General features: G+C 45.3%; 2 protein-coding genes across 5 annotated transcripts in view; one reads left to right on the forward strand and one right to left on the reverse strand.

Annotated features, from left to right (window-relative positions):
- The window catches only part of MYO7B (myosin VIIB), a 94,401-nt gene extending 89,456 nt beyond the window's left edge, over positions 1-4,945 (forward strand). The window contains exons 45-48 of the mRNA XM_050965249.1: positions 450-566; positions 1,539-1,622; positions 2,767-2,886; positions 4,662-4,945. Of these exons, the coding sequence (XP_050821206.1) occupies positions 450-566; positions 1,539-1,622; positions 2,767-2,886; positions 4,662-4,751 (411 nt within the window). The 3' untranslated portion in view covers positions 4,752-4,945. The remainder of the gene's footprint in view (positions 1-449; positions 567-1,538; positions 1,623-2,766; positions 2,887-4,661) is intronic.
- Positions 4,946-7,515: 2,570 nt separating this feature from the next.
- The window catches only part of LIMS2 (LIM zinc finger domain containing 2), a 54,420-nt gene continuing 41,286 nt past the window's right edge, over positions 7,516-20,649 (reverse strand). For all 4 annotated transcript variants that reach the window (XM_050965297.1, XM_050965298.1, XM_050965299.1 and 1 more), the window contains 6 exons: positions 19,537-19,686; positions 18,740-18,890; positions 16,012-16,104; positions 14,860-14,908; positions 14,614-14,689; positions 7,516-12,010 (listed from right to left, as the gene is read on the reverse strand). In XM_050965297.1, coding sequence (XP_050821254.1) covers positions 11,863-12,010; positions 14,614-14,689; positions 14,860-14,908; positions 16,012-16,104; positions 18,740-18,890; positions 19,537-19,686 — 667 coding nt within the window. In that variant the 3' untranslated portion in view covers positions 7,516-11,862. The remainder of the gene's footprint in view (positions 12,011-14,613; positions 14,690-14,859; positions 14,909-16,011; positions 16,105-18,739; positions 18,891-19,536; positions 19,687-20,649) is intronic.

Consider the following 20,649-nt stretch of genomic DNA (forward strand, 5'->3'; position numbering starts at 1 on the left):
AGCTCCCCCTTTCTACATGAGCTTCACTTTCTCTGCCCCAGCTCAGGGGAGGAGGAGAACTGGGAGCCCTGGGTGTTGTTTTCCACTGTGTTGCCTGGAGGCCCAGCTAGGGAAGCTGCTGGGCCAGGTGACCTTCACTCAGGCCTTGTGGGGAGCTGCTGGTCTGGGAGGATCTTCAGTTCCCATTGCTGGAGTCCAAGGCAGGAACCTGTGTAAGGGGAGCTGCTGGGAGATTTCCACCTTCCTTTCTCGTGGGAGCTGCAGGAGACTCTAGGGCTCCCCCATTCCTGCAGGCATAGGTGCCCCTTGCTGCCTTGGGGTGATGTGGCCACGTGACTGATCCTGCAGTGTGATGGGTGAGTGCATGTCTGCAGGACAAACCCTGGGTGGGGGAAAGCCTGCCCCCACTCCATCACTCACTGGGGTGCACGTGTCCCTTTTCTATACAGAATATCATCAGCGCCTACAACAAACACGAGGGCAAAACAGTGGACGAGGCCAAGATTGCATTCTTGAAGCTGATCCACCGGTGGCCCACGTTTGGGTCAGCCTTCTTCGAAGTGAAGGTGTGTCTAGGCGGCTTCTCATTCCGGGTGCACTAATGGTTCTGCCAGGGGCGCACCAGGTGGGGTGCGCTCATCTGCCAAATGGGAAGCTATTCCAGCCCCCACCCCTCCTGCCACCTGCAAGAGAAGGGGAGAGACTGTGGGAACACATTAATGAGGGAAAGCAAAACTCATTTCCTTCCATGCAGTGATGTTCGCGGTCCCTGCCCTCTTGTGGGAGCGAGTCAGTGGTCTAGTTCCAGCTCCTGGGAGAGCTCTGGCTCATGAAACTCCTCTGTCCTGTTCACTACTCTTCTTGTTCCAGTGAAACATAATTGTCACAGGGGGCCATGGTGGCACAGGGAGAGGTGCCCCTCAGGTCTCCAGGGCCACTCCTCATGGGGGTGCTTGAACTGAATTCTTGGTTGGTAGGAACCAGTGCAGAGAGGAGCACAGGGGGATGCGTTCAGTGAGTGGAGTTGGCTGCAGCATTATATATTCTTTGGAGCCCCATGATCATGTAGGTGCCTCCCTAACCTGAATGCAGTGTTCTGGGTCCTGCTGCTCTCAACCTAATGCAGCCAGATGCCATCTACTCCTTTCCTTCCCAGCAGCAGTGCACACTACTGACCTTCACCCTATAGTCCCCCTTCAACCTCCCATCATCCCCCACAGCTTGGCCCTCAACACATTTTGGTTTGTGCAGTACCAGGAAAGGTGTATCGCAAATCAAAGTGAGAGAACTACTGCCTGATAGCCCAGAGCTAGCAGACTAGATCTGCCATTAAACAGCCATTGTGCAAGTCTTCAGTATGGTCTCAGAACAGTCACCTTTGGTAAGGGTTGCATGGCAATTTCTGAGCTTGTTGCCTCGGTGTTAATTTGATAGTGACAGTAAACAACATTGGGGAAAGTTGATGGTCTCTCTGCGATTAATAGGAATCTTCATTCACCTTCCCACAACCACTCTCTTATTTTGTTCCTGATCACCAGCAAACCTCCGAGCCAAGTTTCCCAGACATCATACTGATTGCAGTCAACAAGCAAGGAGTCTCGCTAATACACCCCAAGACCAAGGTAAGAGTCACTTCTCCAGCGCCTGGGGGAGGCTGCAGTCTGGCTCTATGGGAAATGCAAGCTACCTCAGCGTGGCAGCTCTAACGAGGGATCCCCTCACTGGCTGGGCCCATTAAGGAACAAGGGATAGGACCTTCTACTTGGATCTTAGGAGGAGACAAACAGAGCCACTATCCATTTGTTCTGGGAAACTGAAGGATGGGTGGTCCCCAAAATCACCACTTGGGATTAGAGCTGTTGTTCCAAAATAATTCAGGCAATTGCTACGAGCAATCTCTGCCTGGAAAAGGAAAGACCTGATAGCAGCTGTAAAGGCGAGTGGTGGCAAGAAGGATATGTGATGAGGAAGGAGCAATCCCCAGCTGAAGGAGTATGGCCAAGTGGATGGAACGGATAGTAGGGAACCAGCTTTAGGGAATTAGTAGCAGGAAAGCTGAGTTGTCTACAGAACAGCAAATACTTAGGATGGAAAGAGACAAGTAATCAGAGTGTAGGCCTGTCAGTGTAGTTAGCTCTATCAAGCCTGCAGAATAGGGCCATGGCTACACCGCAATAGACTTATAGCTGGCCCTGCTCAGGTGATTTGGGCTGCAGGGCTATAAAACTGCACTGTAGATACTTGGGCTGGAGCAAAGGCTCAGACACCCCCATGTAGGGGAAGGGTCCCAGAGGCTGGGCTGCAGCCCAAACCCAAAACATCTTCACTGCAACTTTATAGCCCCACAGCCCGAGCCTAATTCAGCTGACCTGGACCAGCTGCAGTGTAAAACATACCCTATAAATTCTTATTGTGAATGTCACCATGTTGCTTTTTACAAAAAATAAAGACAGTGGTGATCCAATGGCTTAATGGCTACTAACATAAACAGCAGCATGGCATGGGAAAGGCTAACAGTGAACAACAGCCTTCCAGAAACCCAAAACCTCAGGGATCAGATGCTCTGTGCAGGCAGGGAGGATTATGCTGTGCTGCCATTTGGGGCATGAGCTGAATTCAACAGCTGTGTGCCAGTCCCTAACAGAAGGCACTAGGAGATGAAAGCATACACTTGCCTTACTGGAGTGCTTTCTCTAACCCAGCACAATCTGTTTTCCTTCCAAACTGTTGCACCGTTTGGTTATTTATGTCTCTTTCTGCCTGCAGGACATCTTAACAGTTTACCCCTTTAATAAAATCTCGAACTGGAGCAGTGGCAGCACATACTTCCACATGACAATTGGGAACCTGGTGCGGGGAAGCCGGATTCTGTGCGAGACATCTCTGGTGAGGAGCCTCACTGTCCCATACATGTTCTCCTCCTCAGTTTTCCCTTTCTTCTTATGTCTATAAGCATCGCAGATACCTGGTGTAAGGATGCTGATGTACATGAAAACAGCCAGAAAAGGAAGGATACAGTGTAACAGGGCCGCCTTCATTCTGCCTGTCTGTCCACAAATTACACAGAGACCCTTTTGCTGATTCAACACCCTGGGTAGTTTATTTACAGTTGCATCCCACCATCTTCACAGGATGCCTAAGACGGTTCCCAAGCAGAGAAGATCTCTCACTCTCTCTTACTGCCTGCTTACCCCCTGTGCTATTCCTTCATGTGCCTAGTTGGGGGCTTTTGGCTAATTGGCCTTTCTGCCCTGCCCAACCCACAAATTAGGCACGGCCTTGCATAGTCAGCTCCAATCCACTTTGCCTGCGTGGGGCTGCTGTGAAGAGTGCTGACTCAGGCCTTCAGACCTAGCCCTCTGTCACAAGCACACTGCTTCCTGCCATGGCTGGCTTCAGGCTTGATGGAGGTAACAAGAGCTTTCTTCCCACTCCCTGCAAAAACAGTAATTGTTCTTCCAGCTTTACTGACCAACTGTCTCACAAGTCAGAAGCAGATTGGTGCTCTATGACATCAGCTGCAGTGGAGTGATGGGTTGAAGCCAAAATGAAGGGGAAAAAAGTAGCACTTGCCCCCTTTCTGCCAGCAAACCAAGCTTCCCCTCCCCAAGACACCAAAATGAGACTCCACTCACCTAGATCTTTGTAATACAATTACAGCTCTGTGCTTTTCACAAATACAAAATTAAATGAAAATCAATATATAAAAAAGCCCACATCCCACAGTGGTGGCTCCTGTCCCAGGGGTTGGGCTAAGCTCCCCACTCCAGGCATTGTGACCTGGTGCATGGAGTTGCAGCGCAGCTCAGGTTTGGCCTAGTCAACCCTCCATTGTGACCGGGGAGCGCAACTGGGTCAAATTTGAGTGAGTGGTGTTGTGACCCCTCCCAAGGGCCTCCTACCCCTCCTGGTGAAAGTGTCATAACACATGCATCTGACGAAGCGGGTATTCACCCACGAAAGCTCATGCTCCAGTATGTCTGTTAGTCTATAAGGTGCCACAGGACTCTTTGCTGCTGTCATAACGCAAAAATCCTGAAAGGTAATTTATTTAAAAAAAAATAATATCATGAGATTCTAAATATGATCTTCCTTTTCTGGCATGTTTTGATCAGCAGCAAAATGGTTAGCAGTACTGAGACCTTGTCATTAGATTTCAGAGTCAATGATCCACTTAAATGAATGGGGCAGTCCCATTTCTCCCAGAAGTCTTGTTTCAGGCTGTCTGGAAGACTCAGGCAGGTATCACTGCATGGGTTTATAAGGGCTCGTATTGTTAAGGTTACCTTGGCAAACGTAAGGACTAGTGACTTGTATATGAAAGCTGAGATTCTGAAACACAAGATGGCAGCCCACAGTGTAAAACATTAGTTTGTTGAACCACTACAAACCAACCCTGTTTGATCACTGGACCAGGGACCAAATGGCTTCTTGCAGTGTAGGCAGCACTGCTTTCAATAGTGCTACTGCGGTATCTGAGGACACACCATCTGGAGCCATGGGAAAGAATTATCTGAACGATGTTAGGAACTGGGAGAGGAGGTAGACATAAAGAACAGGTACAGAGGGCACACAGCTTGGGGAATAACAACTCATGTTGCCAGATGGCACCTTCTGGAGTTCTTTTCAAGAGACTAGGTTAAAATTTCTCTCTCCTGCAGGGTTACAAAATGGATGACCTGTTGACATCCTACGTACAGCTGCTAATGAACGCTGTGAACAAGCAGAGGAATCCCCGCCTCCCTGCCTGAGGGTAGAAGCCTGTGATTCATACCTGTGCCAAACAGCCTCCATTTCATATCCCAGACCAAAACCCCTTTTAACACTGGTCCTGCCAATTAACCCTCTGATCACACCCATTCTTCAGTAAGCCACGCTGGTGAAGTACTGCCCCAGGGGAAGCACGAATGAGCACACGCTAGCTAACAGTTTAAGCTCTCCTGTCCTAGACCCAATGGACAAATTCAATATGGATTATAAACGTCGCTGTGTTTTCCTGATTTCAACCTGGACACGGCCTTCAATTAATACATGAAAAAACAGTCTGAAAACGTCTTCAGATCTATTATGGTATCCTCCATTCTGACAGCAACATAAGGGCACATCATTCAGTATACTCCCACCACCTGCACAAGCTTCCTGAGTGTCTCTGGCAAAGCAAGAGATAGTGTTATTTTTTCAACACAACGGAGAGGTTCCAAGAGTGGAGGAAAAGCCAAGCATTTCAGCAAAGCATTCAATGGTAGAAAAACAGGGAGAAATTCTTCAAAAAGTGAGAGGCTGCTTTTCTTCAGTCTTCTAGCATTAGCATACTCTAGTAATAGCCATCCTATTCTGCTATTATGGGAGAAACTGCATCGCTCCTGGACAGCTCAGGCTGGTAAGCCATACTGGGCTTTGCAGAAGGGAAGAACCACTTCTGCTATAACATGGTTATTGTCTGCTGTCTTGTTGCCTTAGATAAGTTGTGAGCTAGTGCACTTCCCTTTGTGTCCCCTTTGGGAACTACACCTGGGTGTCCCCCAGCCTTTTTCATAAGGAAACAGCACAATGCTCCCCAATGTGCATGAACACACCCTGATTCGGGCTGTTATTAAGGACTGATTCTGCATCCTTACACTGACAGATCCCTATAAATACTCCTCAATGTGAGTCAGTGTTGCACAGGATTGAGCCTATAACACACAAACCTCTTTTGAAAGAGCCATTTTCCTGCTCTAACAAAGTGCTCCTAGCATGGAGCTATGTAGACATTCTTTCAGGAGAAAGAATTCCAACTGGTTAATTTTATTGGTTTTCATTTCTCTTGATCTTTCTCCAACTTCCTGTTTGGCAGACAGCTTGAATGGTAAAGCCCGATTCAGAGTTTGTTCATCACATGCTCCTCCATAGACAACTCCTGTCAGCAAGAGAGAACTTTCTCACAATAAGAACTGCTCAGAGTTCAAAAAGCCTGGGAGGTAATCTTGCTCCTACACTGTTTTCCAGTACTAGAAGAGCAAATACTTGTCCTTCCCAAATCAGAACCACCCTCCTGTGACCACAGTGACATGTGGTGCTTTTAGTGCATTTACACCAAGTTCCTTGAGGCATGGTTTGACAGTGCTGGAAAAGCAGTGCTGCTGAATCTCTCTTTCTAGTTTGCCAATGTATGGACAATGGGCTTCATTGTCCCCTGGACGTCTGCGTGCAACACAGCCATTAATGGGAGGATTGTACACTGAAGAGAGAATAGGGCCTCAATATCTCTATGCATCTAAATGAGTGCCACGCTTTTCAGAATAGTTGATCTTTTTGCGACCAGTCAGATATTCCCAATGCAATGTCCATTGCCAGCAATGGATGCTTTGAGACTACCAATGTCAAGGTGTTAATGCTGGCATCATACCTTTGAATTCAATTTAATTAGATGTAGTATCTGAGAAATGTTTTATACGTTGACTCCGTACTGAAATCTTTGCAGCCACACTATTCTGTTTCCTGTTTCTAAATAAACTGTTGCAGATCAGTGATGACGTGGTTTCTTTCTTCCACAAAAGTCTGGTGAGTGCTCTCCCAAACTCAGTATAATCTAAAAATCTCTCCAATAGCTTATACTACCTCTGCATTACTACAGCATACCATTCATCACTGACATCCGGAGTCCAACCCAGCTACATGACATCTGTCAGACACAACAGCAGTGCCTCCACTACACTAGAGCATTAATGAATACATCACTCTCTAACCAGCACTGATCAAAAATGTTTCAGCAAAACATTCTTGTCATAGACTCACCCTCCTGGAGCACCTCCTCATGGCAAGACCCAGCACTGCAGCCCCTCCACCTCACCTTCCTCCAGACTCTGATGCTCTGTCTGGTGACTTAGTCCTATGGCCAGGTCACACCTAGAGTCCCATCCCTTCTTGGGTAACAACGCCTCAACTCAAAACACAGAGGAATGAAAATCCTGGGCTCAATCTTCTGCAGATTCTTCACTCATCTCCCGGGCTCTGCAGAGTTCTTCACTCAATTACTGAGCAAGGCCTTCCAGGGCTTTCTCCTTGGAGGTCCAGTTTCTCACAAGCTGTTAACTCTCTGGGCTTTTTCCCTGAAGTCTCTCTCTGCTCCCAGATCTGCTGTAGGAGTCTCCTTCTCTCCAACTGCCCTCTCCCTTCAGGGACAATCCCAGGCTAGATACTTCCCAGCAGGCCCCTCCGTGGTTCCTTTCCTACAGAGGAAGTTCCAAACTCCTCCCTCCTGGATCTCTTCCCCCTATTGCTCTGCACTCCTTCCTTTATAAGAACCACCCAGGCTGGTTCTCCCCAGCTTGATCTAATCCTTAATTACTTGTCTGTCCTTCACGTGCCACAGAACAGGCTAATTGTCCCAGCCAATGTGGGATTTATAATACTATCACAATTCTGAAACAGGAATGTGGCTAATCCTTGGAGTTACTGAGTGATTCACCCTGGGTCGCATCAGAAGTGTAGATCCAAAGGACTCAGGTTTTACTGTACAGTACACACATACAATAGTTTTTATATTTTAATCTTTAGTGTGAAGATTTAAAATGTATTGCAGTTAATTTTATTACAAGAACATACATAACAGGTGCAGATTATAATATTTTAGTCCAGCAGTCACAGATTTTGGTTAGACATCACAAACTCAGAGGTACTATAAAACAAGAAATCGGCAGTCTGCAGAATACATGCCATGTAATAGGGAAATGGGCTTGTTGTCCCTTTAGTATTAATACATTTCCTTCATTCATTCTATATCATCCTTCGCACTAAGAGTGCTTTACAAACTAAGAACTAAACATCTCTTAAGAACAACTGTTTTAATCACAGGTTTATCTGTGAACCAATGCCTCCCCTGCTATATGTTTCAAATTAACACTTAACCTCTTCAGTCCCAGAAGTCTGCATCACCCAATACAAAATGTTTGGCATTGGAAACTCCGAGCATGGAAGGTTAAACAATTTTTGCTAATGTTGCGTGGATAACTGTGAGGGTAAGGACCAGGACCCAAACCCTAGAGAAAACATATAGCAGTTTGTTTTGTAATAAGGAAGGATATTAAGGAAGTGATTAATATTCCCCTTGAATACGAGTAAGCTGCACATATCGCAGTTGCTAAAAGCTTTGCCATCTTCAAGTGTAGTCAGTGAGCATTAGTGATTTATTTTAAATATGTATATAAATATAGATTTAAAACTGTGAAAGTATACAATGGACAGCTGCTTTTGGTAAGTAATACAAGTTTAGCCTTTTGAACCAAATTCATCCTTGATATAACACCACAGAGGATAATCAAGTGACAGCAAGAATGAATTTGACTTTCTGAATTTAGAGCAAAGTAAAACACACATCTGAGTCTTAAATTTCTTTCTATGAAAGAGAGAGTCTCCCCTGACTCCAGCATTATGAGGAACACATAGGTACTGGCAAATCCATCACACTGAAAGACTCTGCCCTAAAGAAGTCCACAGATCCTATCACATCTACTTTACATCCTACGCTATTTACTTTTCCAAAGGTGGAATCTGAGGAAAGATGAATGTTTCCAAGCTGTTCTGTAGTTACTTCCCATAACTCTCTTGGTTGCTCAGTCTCTCAAATCTGATATTGTAACTCTATAGACAACCATGTGCTCTACAAAACAGGACTCTAGTGAAATATTTGTCAGATCAATAGTTAAAAAGAGACACTTTAAGACATTTGATTATCCATATATTATAAAGTTCAGAGTCTATGGGTGTCTTTTCCCTTAAGTACTAGCAAGCCCTCGCCTAATCTACTGAATTTAAATATTAGAGAGGAGATAAGAGTCCTCACTGCATCTCTTCTCATAGTACAAAGATATTCACATTCATCTCTACATGCACGTTTAACCATGTATTTGCATTTTCCGTTGTTAAACTCAAGAGTGGCCTCTGCAGGAAACACAGCTGACAAGATTTGAGCTGGTCTGGAAGACAACTCTACTGTCCATGAAGTACTCAATTTTTGCATATTCACAAGCAGATATGATGCCAAGTGTCCTATTGCCATCTTCCCAGGAAATTCTCTTGAACTAGGACTGATGAATCAGCTGACAATACCCCGCTGCCCAGATTCAGCACTGGGCTCCTTCCTGTGACCAAGGGCATGGGGAAAGGAGCTGCATGCTTCAGACTAGGAGGAATCAGCATAATGAATTGTGAATGCTCGTGGGCCTGAAGGGCCTGTGCTTTAGTCCTTCAACCAAACGCTAGAGAGAATAAGCATAGCGGACTGGTCCCAGCAGTGGCCACTTAAGATTGCCTTCAATTGTGCAGTTCCTTGTGCTCATACCTGAAGGATGGGCCAAAGGCTAGAGAAGAACAAGAGCTGTCCTCAAGTGCTATTAAACTGTGACAAAAGTAATACTGTCTAGTTTATTGTGCAGATTGATAGTCACAGCAGAAGACAGGCAAGCTCTCTAATTAGATCAGAGAGTCCATCCCTTCGCAAGTGCCATTGCGGAGCAGTGCACAGGTGTTAAAATAGTTATGGTAGCTTACTACAGCAGAAGGTAAGGCAGCTAAAGGCAGTTGGTACACCTCTAACCCAATATAACGTGACCCAATATAACATGAATTCGGATATAACGTGGTAAAGCAGTACTCCGGGGGCACGGGGCTGCGCACTCCAGCGGATCAAAGCAAGTTTGATATAACGTGGTTTCACCTATAACGCGGTAAGATATTTTTGGCTCCTGAGGACAGTGTTATATTGGGATAGAGGTGTATTAGGAAATCAGCTAACTAACCAGGAGCCTTGCACGGGGAGTCCTTGTCTGCACTAACCTTTTCCCCTAATATTTTTCAACATTACTATCTCTGGGGCAGCTTCACTGGTGGTAGCAACAGCAAGTTCTCTCGTGTAGAGCAGCCATCAGCATTTTAGCCACTAGGTTGTGTGTGTTTGCTCTAAGCAGGGTTAGACAACAGGGGATATGTCTTCCCTGCAGCATTAACCCAGCTCCCATCCACACACAAAAACCTCTCACCCAAGTGTGGTGTTGCTTTACACCAGGGCTCATTGGCCCAGCTGTGGGTATAGGCTAAAGCTTATTGAGCTGGTAACCTACCCACTCTGCAGCAAGGACACAGGCTAAATCACTTAAGTGTTGATAGTCCTCCAATGCCTTCCCACAATTCCCCTCCTGCACCCAGGACAGACAAGTTCTCCCATTATTCACTGGGAAAGAATCACAGTGGTTCTTAGTGCTAAGAACCATGGGGTATCATGTGCCTCTGGAAGTCCTAACATCTCAAGACAGGTGACTGCAGCACCACTGAGTACACAGTAACTTGGGTAGGGCTCTGCAGTGTGGCCTGTTACACCTAAGCTAGGCACCAATCACCAAGTTAATTCTGCAGTGAAGACATGCCCAAGGTGGCTAAAACACTAGAAGCTGTTTAGTGCCCTGTCTACATGACAGCATCCACTGGTGCTACCACCACCAAGGTTGCATCAGTAATAGCAAGGTGCAAAATTGTAGCGTGGACACAGCTAGTATCTTCCTACAAGATTTATAGGTATGAGTCTGAAGGCTCTTTTGGTTCACTCTAAGGGTCCTAGAGCCCAGGTTCCAGCCCAAGCTCAGAAGTCTACACTGCAGTTAAACAGCTCCGCAGCCCAGGCCCCATTAACCCAAGTCAGCTGGTACAGGCCAGTGATGGGTTTTTAACTGCAGTGTAGACATACATGGAGTGCATGGAAACTGAGCTGAGAAGGTAGTCTTTCCATTCAAACAAAGGAAAAGGCTTGGCTCAGACTGAAGTGTTTAACAATTACCAGATCCGCCAACTGGGTTTTTGTTATGCAAAAAAGTAACCACACCTCCAGTCATAGTGCAGGTACTGTAGAGGGTAATGGCAGGTGTGTCAGTGGGTAGGGTATTATATCACACTGGGCAATTCCAAGCCCTGGCTATCAATGATCTAATGGAGAACTGGCAAGTAAACATTGAATATTAGTTCCTGGCATGCACTGCCTTCACCCTCGCACTACATATCCCCCTTCAACTGTAAGGGAATTGAGTGCTTTTGAAAAGTATCAAACTGAGAGCCTCAGAGACTGAAATCCTCTATGCATCAACCAGGAAAAGAGTAGCGCAACTTCTGTGCACTGCCCAGACACTATACATCCACTCTGGCCTGGACTGAGCTGAGTAGGTAGCATAGACTCTGTGCCCATTCACTCCTTGCCTTGCCTTGCCTAGATAAAATGTCAACAAGGGTGTCAAGAAGGGCGATTGCTGCGGCAGTTTTTGTGATGTGGATATTTGTTCACTGGGAATCTAAATGAAGACCAGCTCATTTTGGACATACCAAACAGTTATCAGATGGTGGTAATTTTGGGCCACATTCAGAACATTGTCCTATAGGTGAAAAGCTCTGCATACAAGTCGTTTAAAGAATCCTTGATACTTATAACTGGTGTTGAACAATCTGCACGTTTCACCATCTGATATTTAAACCACTGTTCTTTCCAAATTCCTCTGGCTACAGGAGAGAGAACTTCAGCTCATTGAAGAAACGATGAAGGACAGAAAAACAAATTGTGTGCATCTGATCAATGGCAGAATAATGACAGCTAACTACCATACTCATTGCTCTGCCCTACCCTCTCAGCAGAGGCCAAACTCCCCATGCTGTCAGTGTTAATTTGCAACTGCCTGAGTAAAGGGCCATTCAGGGTGAAAGCTGCAGTAACAAAAGCTGGAGGAGGTACTATTTGTCTGTGGGTTGTTTCAGACATTCTTAACAGCTCCCTTTGTGATCAGTAGCTGCTGCAAGTTGCAGTCTGTGAGGATAAGAGTGCAGTCAGCAGAATGACAGACCTATTTAAGCAGAGTTTAAATCCACAGCTTTGGGATGCGATTTCCTGGAGGCCAGCTCAGACAGCTTTTTCAGACGTTTCTTCAGCTCCAGAGGGAATTTTTCATAGCATTTCTTGCACACTGGCTTCATGTCAAACTCCACAAACTTGTTCCTTTCAAAGAAACACTGAGCTATTAAAAACAGCACTTACAAAACTACGGTCATGGCTTGATGTTCAGTAATCAAGTATGTGTGAGTGTGGTGGCTTGATTTCTACTGTATGTATAAAGCCCCTCATTTCAACACACAGATGCCAATCTTGCCAGGTATGTTCACATATCAGAATTTAATGCACACGTGCAGTAGTGTTCATGCCAAGTTAGGTGCCCAACTGTGTGAACACAGATACACATGGACTGATCACTGGAGATCAGGTCCACATGTTTACCAATAAAGAAATGTCCAGCCATGGAACACTTTGTGACAGGCTCTTAGCAACACTTCTGCTTGACTGCTTTCCAAAACTTGGGGGCAGCAGCTTTGCACTGGCAACAGGAAGACATTTTGATTCTTCACACTCCTCTCCCCTGTGCTGCCAAGTGCACCTCAGCCTGTTATGAATGCCCCTTACCGGCTAGTAACAGGGTGGAAGCACATTCATTTTCCCTTTACATATATCCACAGTGCTTTTCTTCTGTTGCAGCTCAATGACTTTCCTACGTTTGCTATTTCACAGAAATCATAGTCTGCTCTTCTTCAGACTAAACCAACCCAATTTTTTCAATCTTCCCTCATAGGTCATGTTTTCTAAACCTTCAATCATTTTTGTTGCTCTTCTCTGGACTTTCTCCAATTTGTCCACATCTTTCCTGAAATGTGGTGCCCAGAACTGGACACAATACTCCAGTTGAGGCCTAATCAGCATGGAGTAGAGCGCAAAGTTACTTCTCGTGTCTTGCTTACAATACTCCTGTTAATACATCCCAGAATGATGTTTGCTTTTTTTTGCAACAGTGTTACACTGTTGACTCATATTTAGCTTGTGATCCACTACGACCACCAGATCCCTTTCTGCAGTACTCCTTCTTAGGCAGTCATTTCCCATTTTGTATGTGTGCAACTGATTGGTCCTTCCTAAGTGGAGTACTTTGAGTTGTCCTTATTGAATTTCATCCTGTTTACTTCAGACCATTTCTCCAGTTTGTCCAGATAATTTTGAATTTTAATCCTATCCTCTAAAGCACTTGCAACCCCTCCCAGCTTGGTATCATCCGCAAACTTTGAGTGTACTCTCTCTGCCATTATAATGTCTCTTTGAAAAACTGCCAACTGTCTTCAATTGTTTTTCCCCTTAGACTTGCTTCCCATGGGATTTTACCTACCAACTCCCTGCATTTGCTAAAGTTTGCCTTCTTGAAATCCATTGTCTTTATTGATCTGTTATCCCTCCTACCATTCTTTAGAATCATGAATTCTACCATTTCATGATTACTTTCACCCAAGTTGCCTTCCACTTTCAAATTCTCAACCAGTTCTTCCCTATTTGTCAAAATCAAATCTAGAACAGCCTCTCCCCTAGTAGCTTTCTCCACCCTCTGAAATAAAAAATTGTTTCCAATACATTCCAAGAACTTGTTGGATAATCTGTGCCTGCTGTGTTATTTGGCTCCTTTACTTCCCCACTCAGTCGCACGAGTGTTTCTCACGAGAGCGATAAGGACTCAAGCAGCCCTGAATGTCAGTGGGTCACAATCAGACAGCGATCCAGCTATCACAAATGGTGACTGCAGCAGAATCAAGCCACTGTATTCATTTGGTTGGCAAAAATGAAGAAGTGGAATTTTATTAGCAGAGTCAGTGTCCCAAATACTCGAGTCTCGTTTAATCTAGAGCCCACTCAGTCTGAGACTTGCCAATTCCTTACCCTCCAATAGCCTCATATTCCCAGACTTCCTGCCATTCAGCTTCCACCAAGTTTACTGTGGTTAATGTTGTTCCATTAAGCAGCGGCAAGAAGAGTTCACCAAAATGTGGCCCACCTCCAAGAATGTGCCCAGCCTCCATTAATCCAGGGAAGGGAAGGCTGTCTCTGAGATAGGTGCATGACAAACTAATTTTCTAGAAGTTTGAACTAACTTTGCCACTGTGTTTCCTAAATCCCAGTTCTTGTAGGTGACCTGTAATATTATCTTAGAGCATGGCCTACACGCAATATGCTTTTAATGCCTCAAACATTAAACACAATGCTGACTGGGTACCTCTGGAATCATGCTGTCTGCTATGACAGCCTGGGATGTCCAATGCTGCATGTCAGTTACCAAACAGCCCAGTTGGAGCATGGAACTGAAGGCTCAGGGCACTGTCATTTTATTATGGAGTGAGACTTTGCTAAGCGTTTTTATCAGGATAGAAGAATAAAGAATTTTAAAACACTTTCCAAACCCCACATTCTATACTGAAAACACCATTCCCTTGAGCCCCTAAATCCATTGATAACTGAGGCATGTTGGGCCATCACAGCAGAGCTGGAGTGATATCAGAGGCCCTGAAACTAGGAAAGGGATATTTTAAGCTAGTTTGTATTAATTGTCCCTGTGCCACTTACTATTTGAGGCATTTAGCAAACAACTCTTTGAAAATGGTCTCAGTGCCCTTTCAATAAGGGAAAAGCTGTATGTACTGCAGGAGAGGATACTACTCTACAGCTGCAGGATACCAGCACCATTCCCCTAGGCTGCTGAAAGGGTTAGCCTAGGTCTGCAAGTATCTACTTACTTCAGTGTGAGCTTGATGTTGCAGGTGGAGCAGGAGAAGCAGTTCACACACCAAGCCTTGTTGAGAGCTGATACCACTGTGCAAAATAAGAGCAAACAGCCAGATTATCTAGTCTCAGAGTCCAATCCCAATTCAGTGAGCCCAGATGTAAAAAGAAACACTGGAACCTTGCAACTGCAGGACTGCAACAGCTGCACTGACAAACAGAATGGAAGAGCAACCCAAAACAAGGAGAACAAATCTTACCATCCCCCTCGATCACGTGGCTGCAGTTGTAGCAGACATCTCCGAAGAGCTGCATGCAGAAGGAATAAAATGGGAACTTCTTTTACTGACTATGAAGGAGTCTGCCCATGCTCCCCAAATTAGACAGCTGGTGCAAACAAACTCCTGATGGATGCAGCAGCACTCTAAAATTCATTTACTTCTCCTGAATAGTTTCTCATACACTTGTTCATTGGTCTATGGTCATTCAGAACTTGTATCCTTAAATCTTAGCGTGTTTTTGTTGATGCCTCATATTCTTGGTACCATTATAACATGATCTCTGAGCCTTATATGCCTGGGAATTTGGGAGACAATGTCAATAGATTACAACACTGATCAAAGATAAATATCTCCTGATCATAGACCATAAACACTGAGGCAAAACAAAGCGCGCTATTTTAAAAGCATTTGATATTTGGCCTTTCACAACTCTACAAGGGAAATGTAATATTTTGTCTGATGGAAACTGGTGTAGAGTCATGGCTGCTCATTTTATCTTTATGATAATGTTATTTTTATATCAGCTTACAGGACAGATCTTTTCTGTGCTTTAGCCAACTAGATGCTATGGCATTTATTTTAAAAAATTATAAATAGGCTGGCTTCACATGGGTTATAGAATGTTTTTGATTCCAACAAAAGGTTAGCCAAGCAGCCATCTGATTGCTTAACACTCATTTTATTTGGTATAATTACAGAAATTTTAATTTGTTTGCTGCGTTGTTATAGCTGTGTTGCTCGCAGGATACAAGAGACAAGGTTTGTGAGGTAATACCTTGTATTGGACCAACTGCTGTAGATGAAAGGGACAGCAATTTTTTCTTTCAACTGGGAAGATCCCTGTCCCCATTACATTTTCATTCTCTAATCACGGCCACTTTCCTAGAATTATACACGTCAACACACATCTGCCAAGGAAAACATTTTTCCTTTTTCAGTTAAATTCCCCACCACCAGAGGCTATTGATATTTCTTAACAACACATTCCAGATAACAATGCATTTCTGGTTATATGGTGCATGGGGAAAGTACTGTACTTATTTCTCAAATTTCTATAAGGGGCATTCTTTCTCCCCAGCCCTTCAGTTGAGAGAAGTGCCTGCTGAATGGGTGCAGGACAGCAGTGCTTACCTGGTTGTAGTGAGTCTCGCAGTAAGCCAGTCCTTTTTTCTCATAGTGGCGGTGCCCCAGAAATGGCTTCTCACATTTGGCACAAACAAAATGCTGCAAAAGTAAAGGGCATTCAGTGTCGGTGGAAGAGCCTCCACAGCTAGAAGACATGCACGGTCACTGCTCCGGAAATAAACCAGTGGTTTGCACAAGAGTTTCAGATCTTTATACAAAGACAGACAAGAAAACCCTGCAAGAACTTGTGGGATGGTGATGGTGGGACACTACGAAAATCTAAATGAGTCACAGGAACAACCTCACAGCAGGGTTAGAGGACAGTGGTAAACATACCTGCACTCTGCTACACAACAGAGTCTGCCACTACAATCATCTGTTGAGCTGCACTCTACAAAAAAAAAAGTGCTTCCAAGATCTGGAAGGTGAGCTGTGTGACTCAAGAACCTCTTAATGCCAACTGACAAAGGGATGCAGAGCGGTTACAAGAATCTCCTGATTTTGGTATGTACATTCCGATTCAAAGACTGTCTCGTGAGGTCTCAAATGAAAGCTGGTGCCATGCTGGTTATCAATATTGTTATGAAATGTGTGTACAGATACTATGTAAGGAGTTACACACACACACACAAAATATGTTCTTAAAAGTCTGTGTGGGAGAGTTGGACAGCATCAAAGGTGAAAAACAAGTTCTGTCAGACAAGAGGTGTTTATTCATCTCTCTGTTTACATGTGAACTGAATCTTGTCTCATTCACTACTGGTCACTTATTGCCAGTCAGAACTAAATGCAATAAAAGGATTCTGCAGAATTCAGGGAAAAAGTCTATCAGGAAGAGAAAAACAGTGGTGCTTAGGGGAGGGGGGGGGGGGAGGGAACCCTATCTAGAGATATACCTATATTTGGGCGGCAAAGACGACATCCTGGCACTCTTCACTAACAGAATAAAAGGACAGTGCTTCTGCTTCGTGAAGAAGACAGTCTTGGTTGAAAATGCTGAAGAGAATTTTGGGTGAGAAGCTTTTTTAGACAAGACAGAAACTTGTTAGTTAAGATTAGTCTCTAGAAAGCATGTTATGATTTTGTTTTACACAACCATTTGTTTCCAATATTCTCTATTTCTTTGATAATATATTTATAGTGAAAACAAAAATATATTTATCTAAGGGCTTGTCTACATCAGAAAGTTGCAGCGCTGGTGAGGGAGTTACAGCGCTGCAACTTTGAAGGTGTACACATCTGCAGGGCACCACCAGCGCTGCAACTCCCTGTTTGCAGCGCTGGCCGTACTCCCGTTTTGTCTCGGGTGTAGAGGATCCAGCGCTGGTGATCCAGCGCTGGTAATCCAATGTAGACACTTACCAGCGCTTTTCTTGACCTCCGTGGAAGGAGGAAGCCTCTGGTAATCAAGCTGGTCTCCTTTCCCGGTTTGCTCTCTCGTTCCCGGAGCCCAGAGCAAGCAGGTCTCCTTCCCTGCGGTTTGCTGGGTGGCTCCGGGAACGAGAGAGCAAACCGCGGCGAAGCGGGTCTCCTTTCCCGGTTTGCTCTCTCGTTCCCGGAGCCCCGAGCAAGCAGGTCTCCTTCCCTGCGGTTTGCTGGGTGGCTCCGGGAACGAGAGAGCAAACCGCGGCGAAGCGGGTCTCCTTTCCCGGTTTGCTCTCTCGTTCCCGGAGCCCCGAGCAAGCAGGTCTCCTTCCCTGCGGTTTGCTGGGTGGCTCCGGGAACGAGAGAGCAAACCGCGGCGAAGCGGGTCTCCTTTCCCGGTTTGCTCTCGCGTTCCCCGAACCGCCGAGCAAGCAGGTCTCCTTCCCTGCGGTTTGCAGGGGGGTTCGCGGAACGCGAGAGCAAACCGCGGCGAAGCTGGTCTCCTTTCCCGGTTTGCTCTCGCGTTCCCGGAACCCCCCTTGAAGCCGCCCAACAGCGCTGCAGTGTGGCCACATCTAACACCACTTGCAGCGCTGGTTGCTGTAAGTGTGGCCACTCTGCAGCGCTGGCCCTATACAGCTGTACTAATACAGCTGTAACAACCAGCGCTGCAAAACTTTAGATGTAGACATGGCCTAAGTAATGTGGTAGTAAGCAAAGTGCTGGCTCTGGGTTGAATCTTACATGCTGGTGTGTATTGTTCCTTTTGGAAAGGCAGACCTGGTAATTCTGTGAGTGTCCCATGGATAAGGGACTGGATACTACAGGGATTCGGTACATGCTTATGGCTACCTGTACAGTGAAAATGAGGACTGGAAGGTAGTGCTTGTGCTACCAGAGGCTGGTAGTTTTTGGGAGCTGATCCACCACAGGCAAATTCAAGCGTGCTTCACACTAAGGGCAGGTGGTGGTGAGGTGTCTCACAACCTGGGTACTCCTGGGAAGTGTCACAGCGATGTTACAGTTTGTTACTTGGAGCTGGAGGGAAGGACATAGAGAGGATGTACATAACTTCAGTGAAACGCTATTTTGCAGACCCCAGAATCTTTGAAATGTAATGCAGAAATTTTAAAATAGTTTTCCTGAGAATAAATTAAACAATGTACTGTTATTGTGCAAAAGATGAAATGCACCATTCACAACTCTAGTGCATGTGACTTACCCAGGTAAAGCTCACCCCAGGTAAATACAGTCTGAATTCGGCCTAAACAGGAATGGTGGAAATTTCTAATGTTCACCATAACAGCCTCCAACTTGCATTAGACCTCTGGCAGTTTGCATTCCACAGGCAGCTTCACACTGATCTCACCTCAACATGCCATTGCTTCCCCAGAGCATTGACCACTCGTCCTTCGATAGGCCTGCGACAGGCTCCACAGATTGGGATACCCATCTTGTCATGGCAGGGCAGGCAATAGAGTTCCCCTTTCAGCTCCCTGGCCTCAGCAGTCAGCTCCTTCCTGAAAACAACACAAACAAGTGTTCTTGAAGCAACAGCACTGACCCAAGCCCCAGCCAACAGCTGTTTCATGATTAAGCCTTATGTGAGCTTCCCTCCAGACGTGACTATCTAAGATGAAGCTGTGGAAGAGAGAACTTCAAAGCCAACTTCCATGCTTTGGCCCCCCATCTACACTATAAACACAGGCATCCTGAATTATGCTTGTGAAACATGGCTGTGGTCAAACCACTTTCTAACATGATGGTTATCTAATAGGTCTTTCTGTCCACAAATGCAAGGCTAAATCATGTGGAGCAGTTTGGCCACAACCATGTTTAAACAAGGTTATTTTTGTAATGTAAAACAGGACTTTTGAGAGTGGCTCATTTCCAGGAACTGTTCTCAAGCCCAGTAGACAATGGTGCCCTGTAAGCAATGTATGGAGGAAGGAGAACCCTATATAGCTGAACAGAATAACTCCAATTCTTCTATCCTTTTTGATCCCAACTTTTTTGATCTTTCACATACAGAACTTCTTGTCTGCCAGAGAACTTAAAGGCTGCAAAGTGTAGCTGACGATTACAGAGTCCAGAAAGAGACTGAACTGTTGTCCATACAGTACATTTCCCTGGTTTACTGATGAAAGCTGAGAGATGAGAACATACCCGCAGTGGGTGCAGTTGAAGTGATCTGGATGGTAGGAGTCATTCCTGAACATCAGAGGCTGCTCATCAATTATCAGGTGGCACTTCTGACAGATATACTTGCCTAGCCCCTTGGCTTTCTCCCGATTATGGCAAGGCCTGCACAGGTGCCTGGGTGAACATTTGAAAGAAAGGGTAGATTAGCACTGTAGAATCTTTCTAGAAGAGAGTCGTGCTCTGCACATTTTTGGTTAGGGTTATAGGTTTCTGTAACCTTCTTCCAAAGACAGCAGTCAATGTTCTAACCCCACTGCTCTAGAGGATGGGAGTTAAACGTCATCTAATGGTGCTAGTGTTAACCAAACCCTGAGGTAGCCTTGTAACTCCACCTGCCCCATTCAGATACAGTTAGGTATTTCCTAGGCCTCCTTATGCGGCATTTCTTCTCTTCATTACAGGTGTCAAGTGCAGTAAAAACAGTAGACAGTTTAGCTGTCTGTAACTGCAAGTGTGCACTAAGCTTACAAACACAATGGAGACTGCACATGGGCCCAAATCACTATGCATGAAGCATCTCCTTTTGTACGCAGCAATAAAGACACTCATAGGTATGCATACCAGAGTAGCTAATATATGTCTTATCAACACAGCGGAGAGCTTGTGTGCACATATGTACGTATGTTCCTACAAATCTATAAATGTGTTTGTGTTTACATAAATCTAAGCACACAATCCTCTGACTGCTCTGTTGAAGAGAGTTCACTCTCAGTGCTCCTCTTGAAGGTACATTGCTAAAGTGCCTCCATCATGGTTGGATCCATTAGTCCTCACTAACCATGGTTGGATCCATTAGTCCTCACTAACCAGGACAAACCAGAGAGTCTTTGAATCATAGCCCTTCTACCCAAAAGCTCCCTATTAAGTTTAAGACAAACAAGGGAGTCTGCAGTTCTGTGCTGCAAACACTTCATACTTTTCAAACTGCAACAGAAGCACAAGTCCTGATCGGGCAGGGCATGCGACTGACATTGCTGGGAGTAAAGTCTGTGACAAAAGGGATAAAAGATAAACAGCTGTAAAGCTCAGTGCTCCTGTTTACACAGAGACTAATCAAAAGACAAGGAGCTGAATCAG

Source organism: Gopherus flavomarginatus, chromosome 8 (assembly GCF_025201925.1).
Source record: "Gopherus flavomarginatus isolate rGopFla2 chromosome 8, rGopFla2.mat.asm, whole genome shotgun sequence".
NCBI lineage: Eukaryota > Metazoa > Chordata > Testudines > Testudinidae > Gopherus > Gopherus flavomarginatus.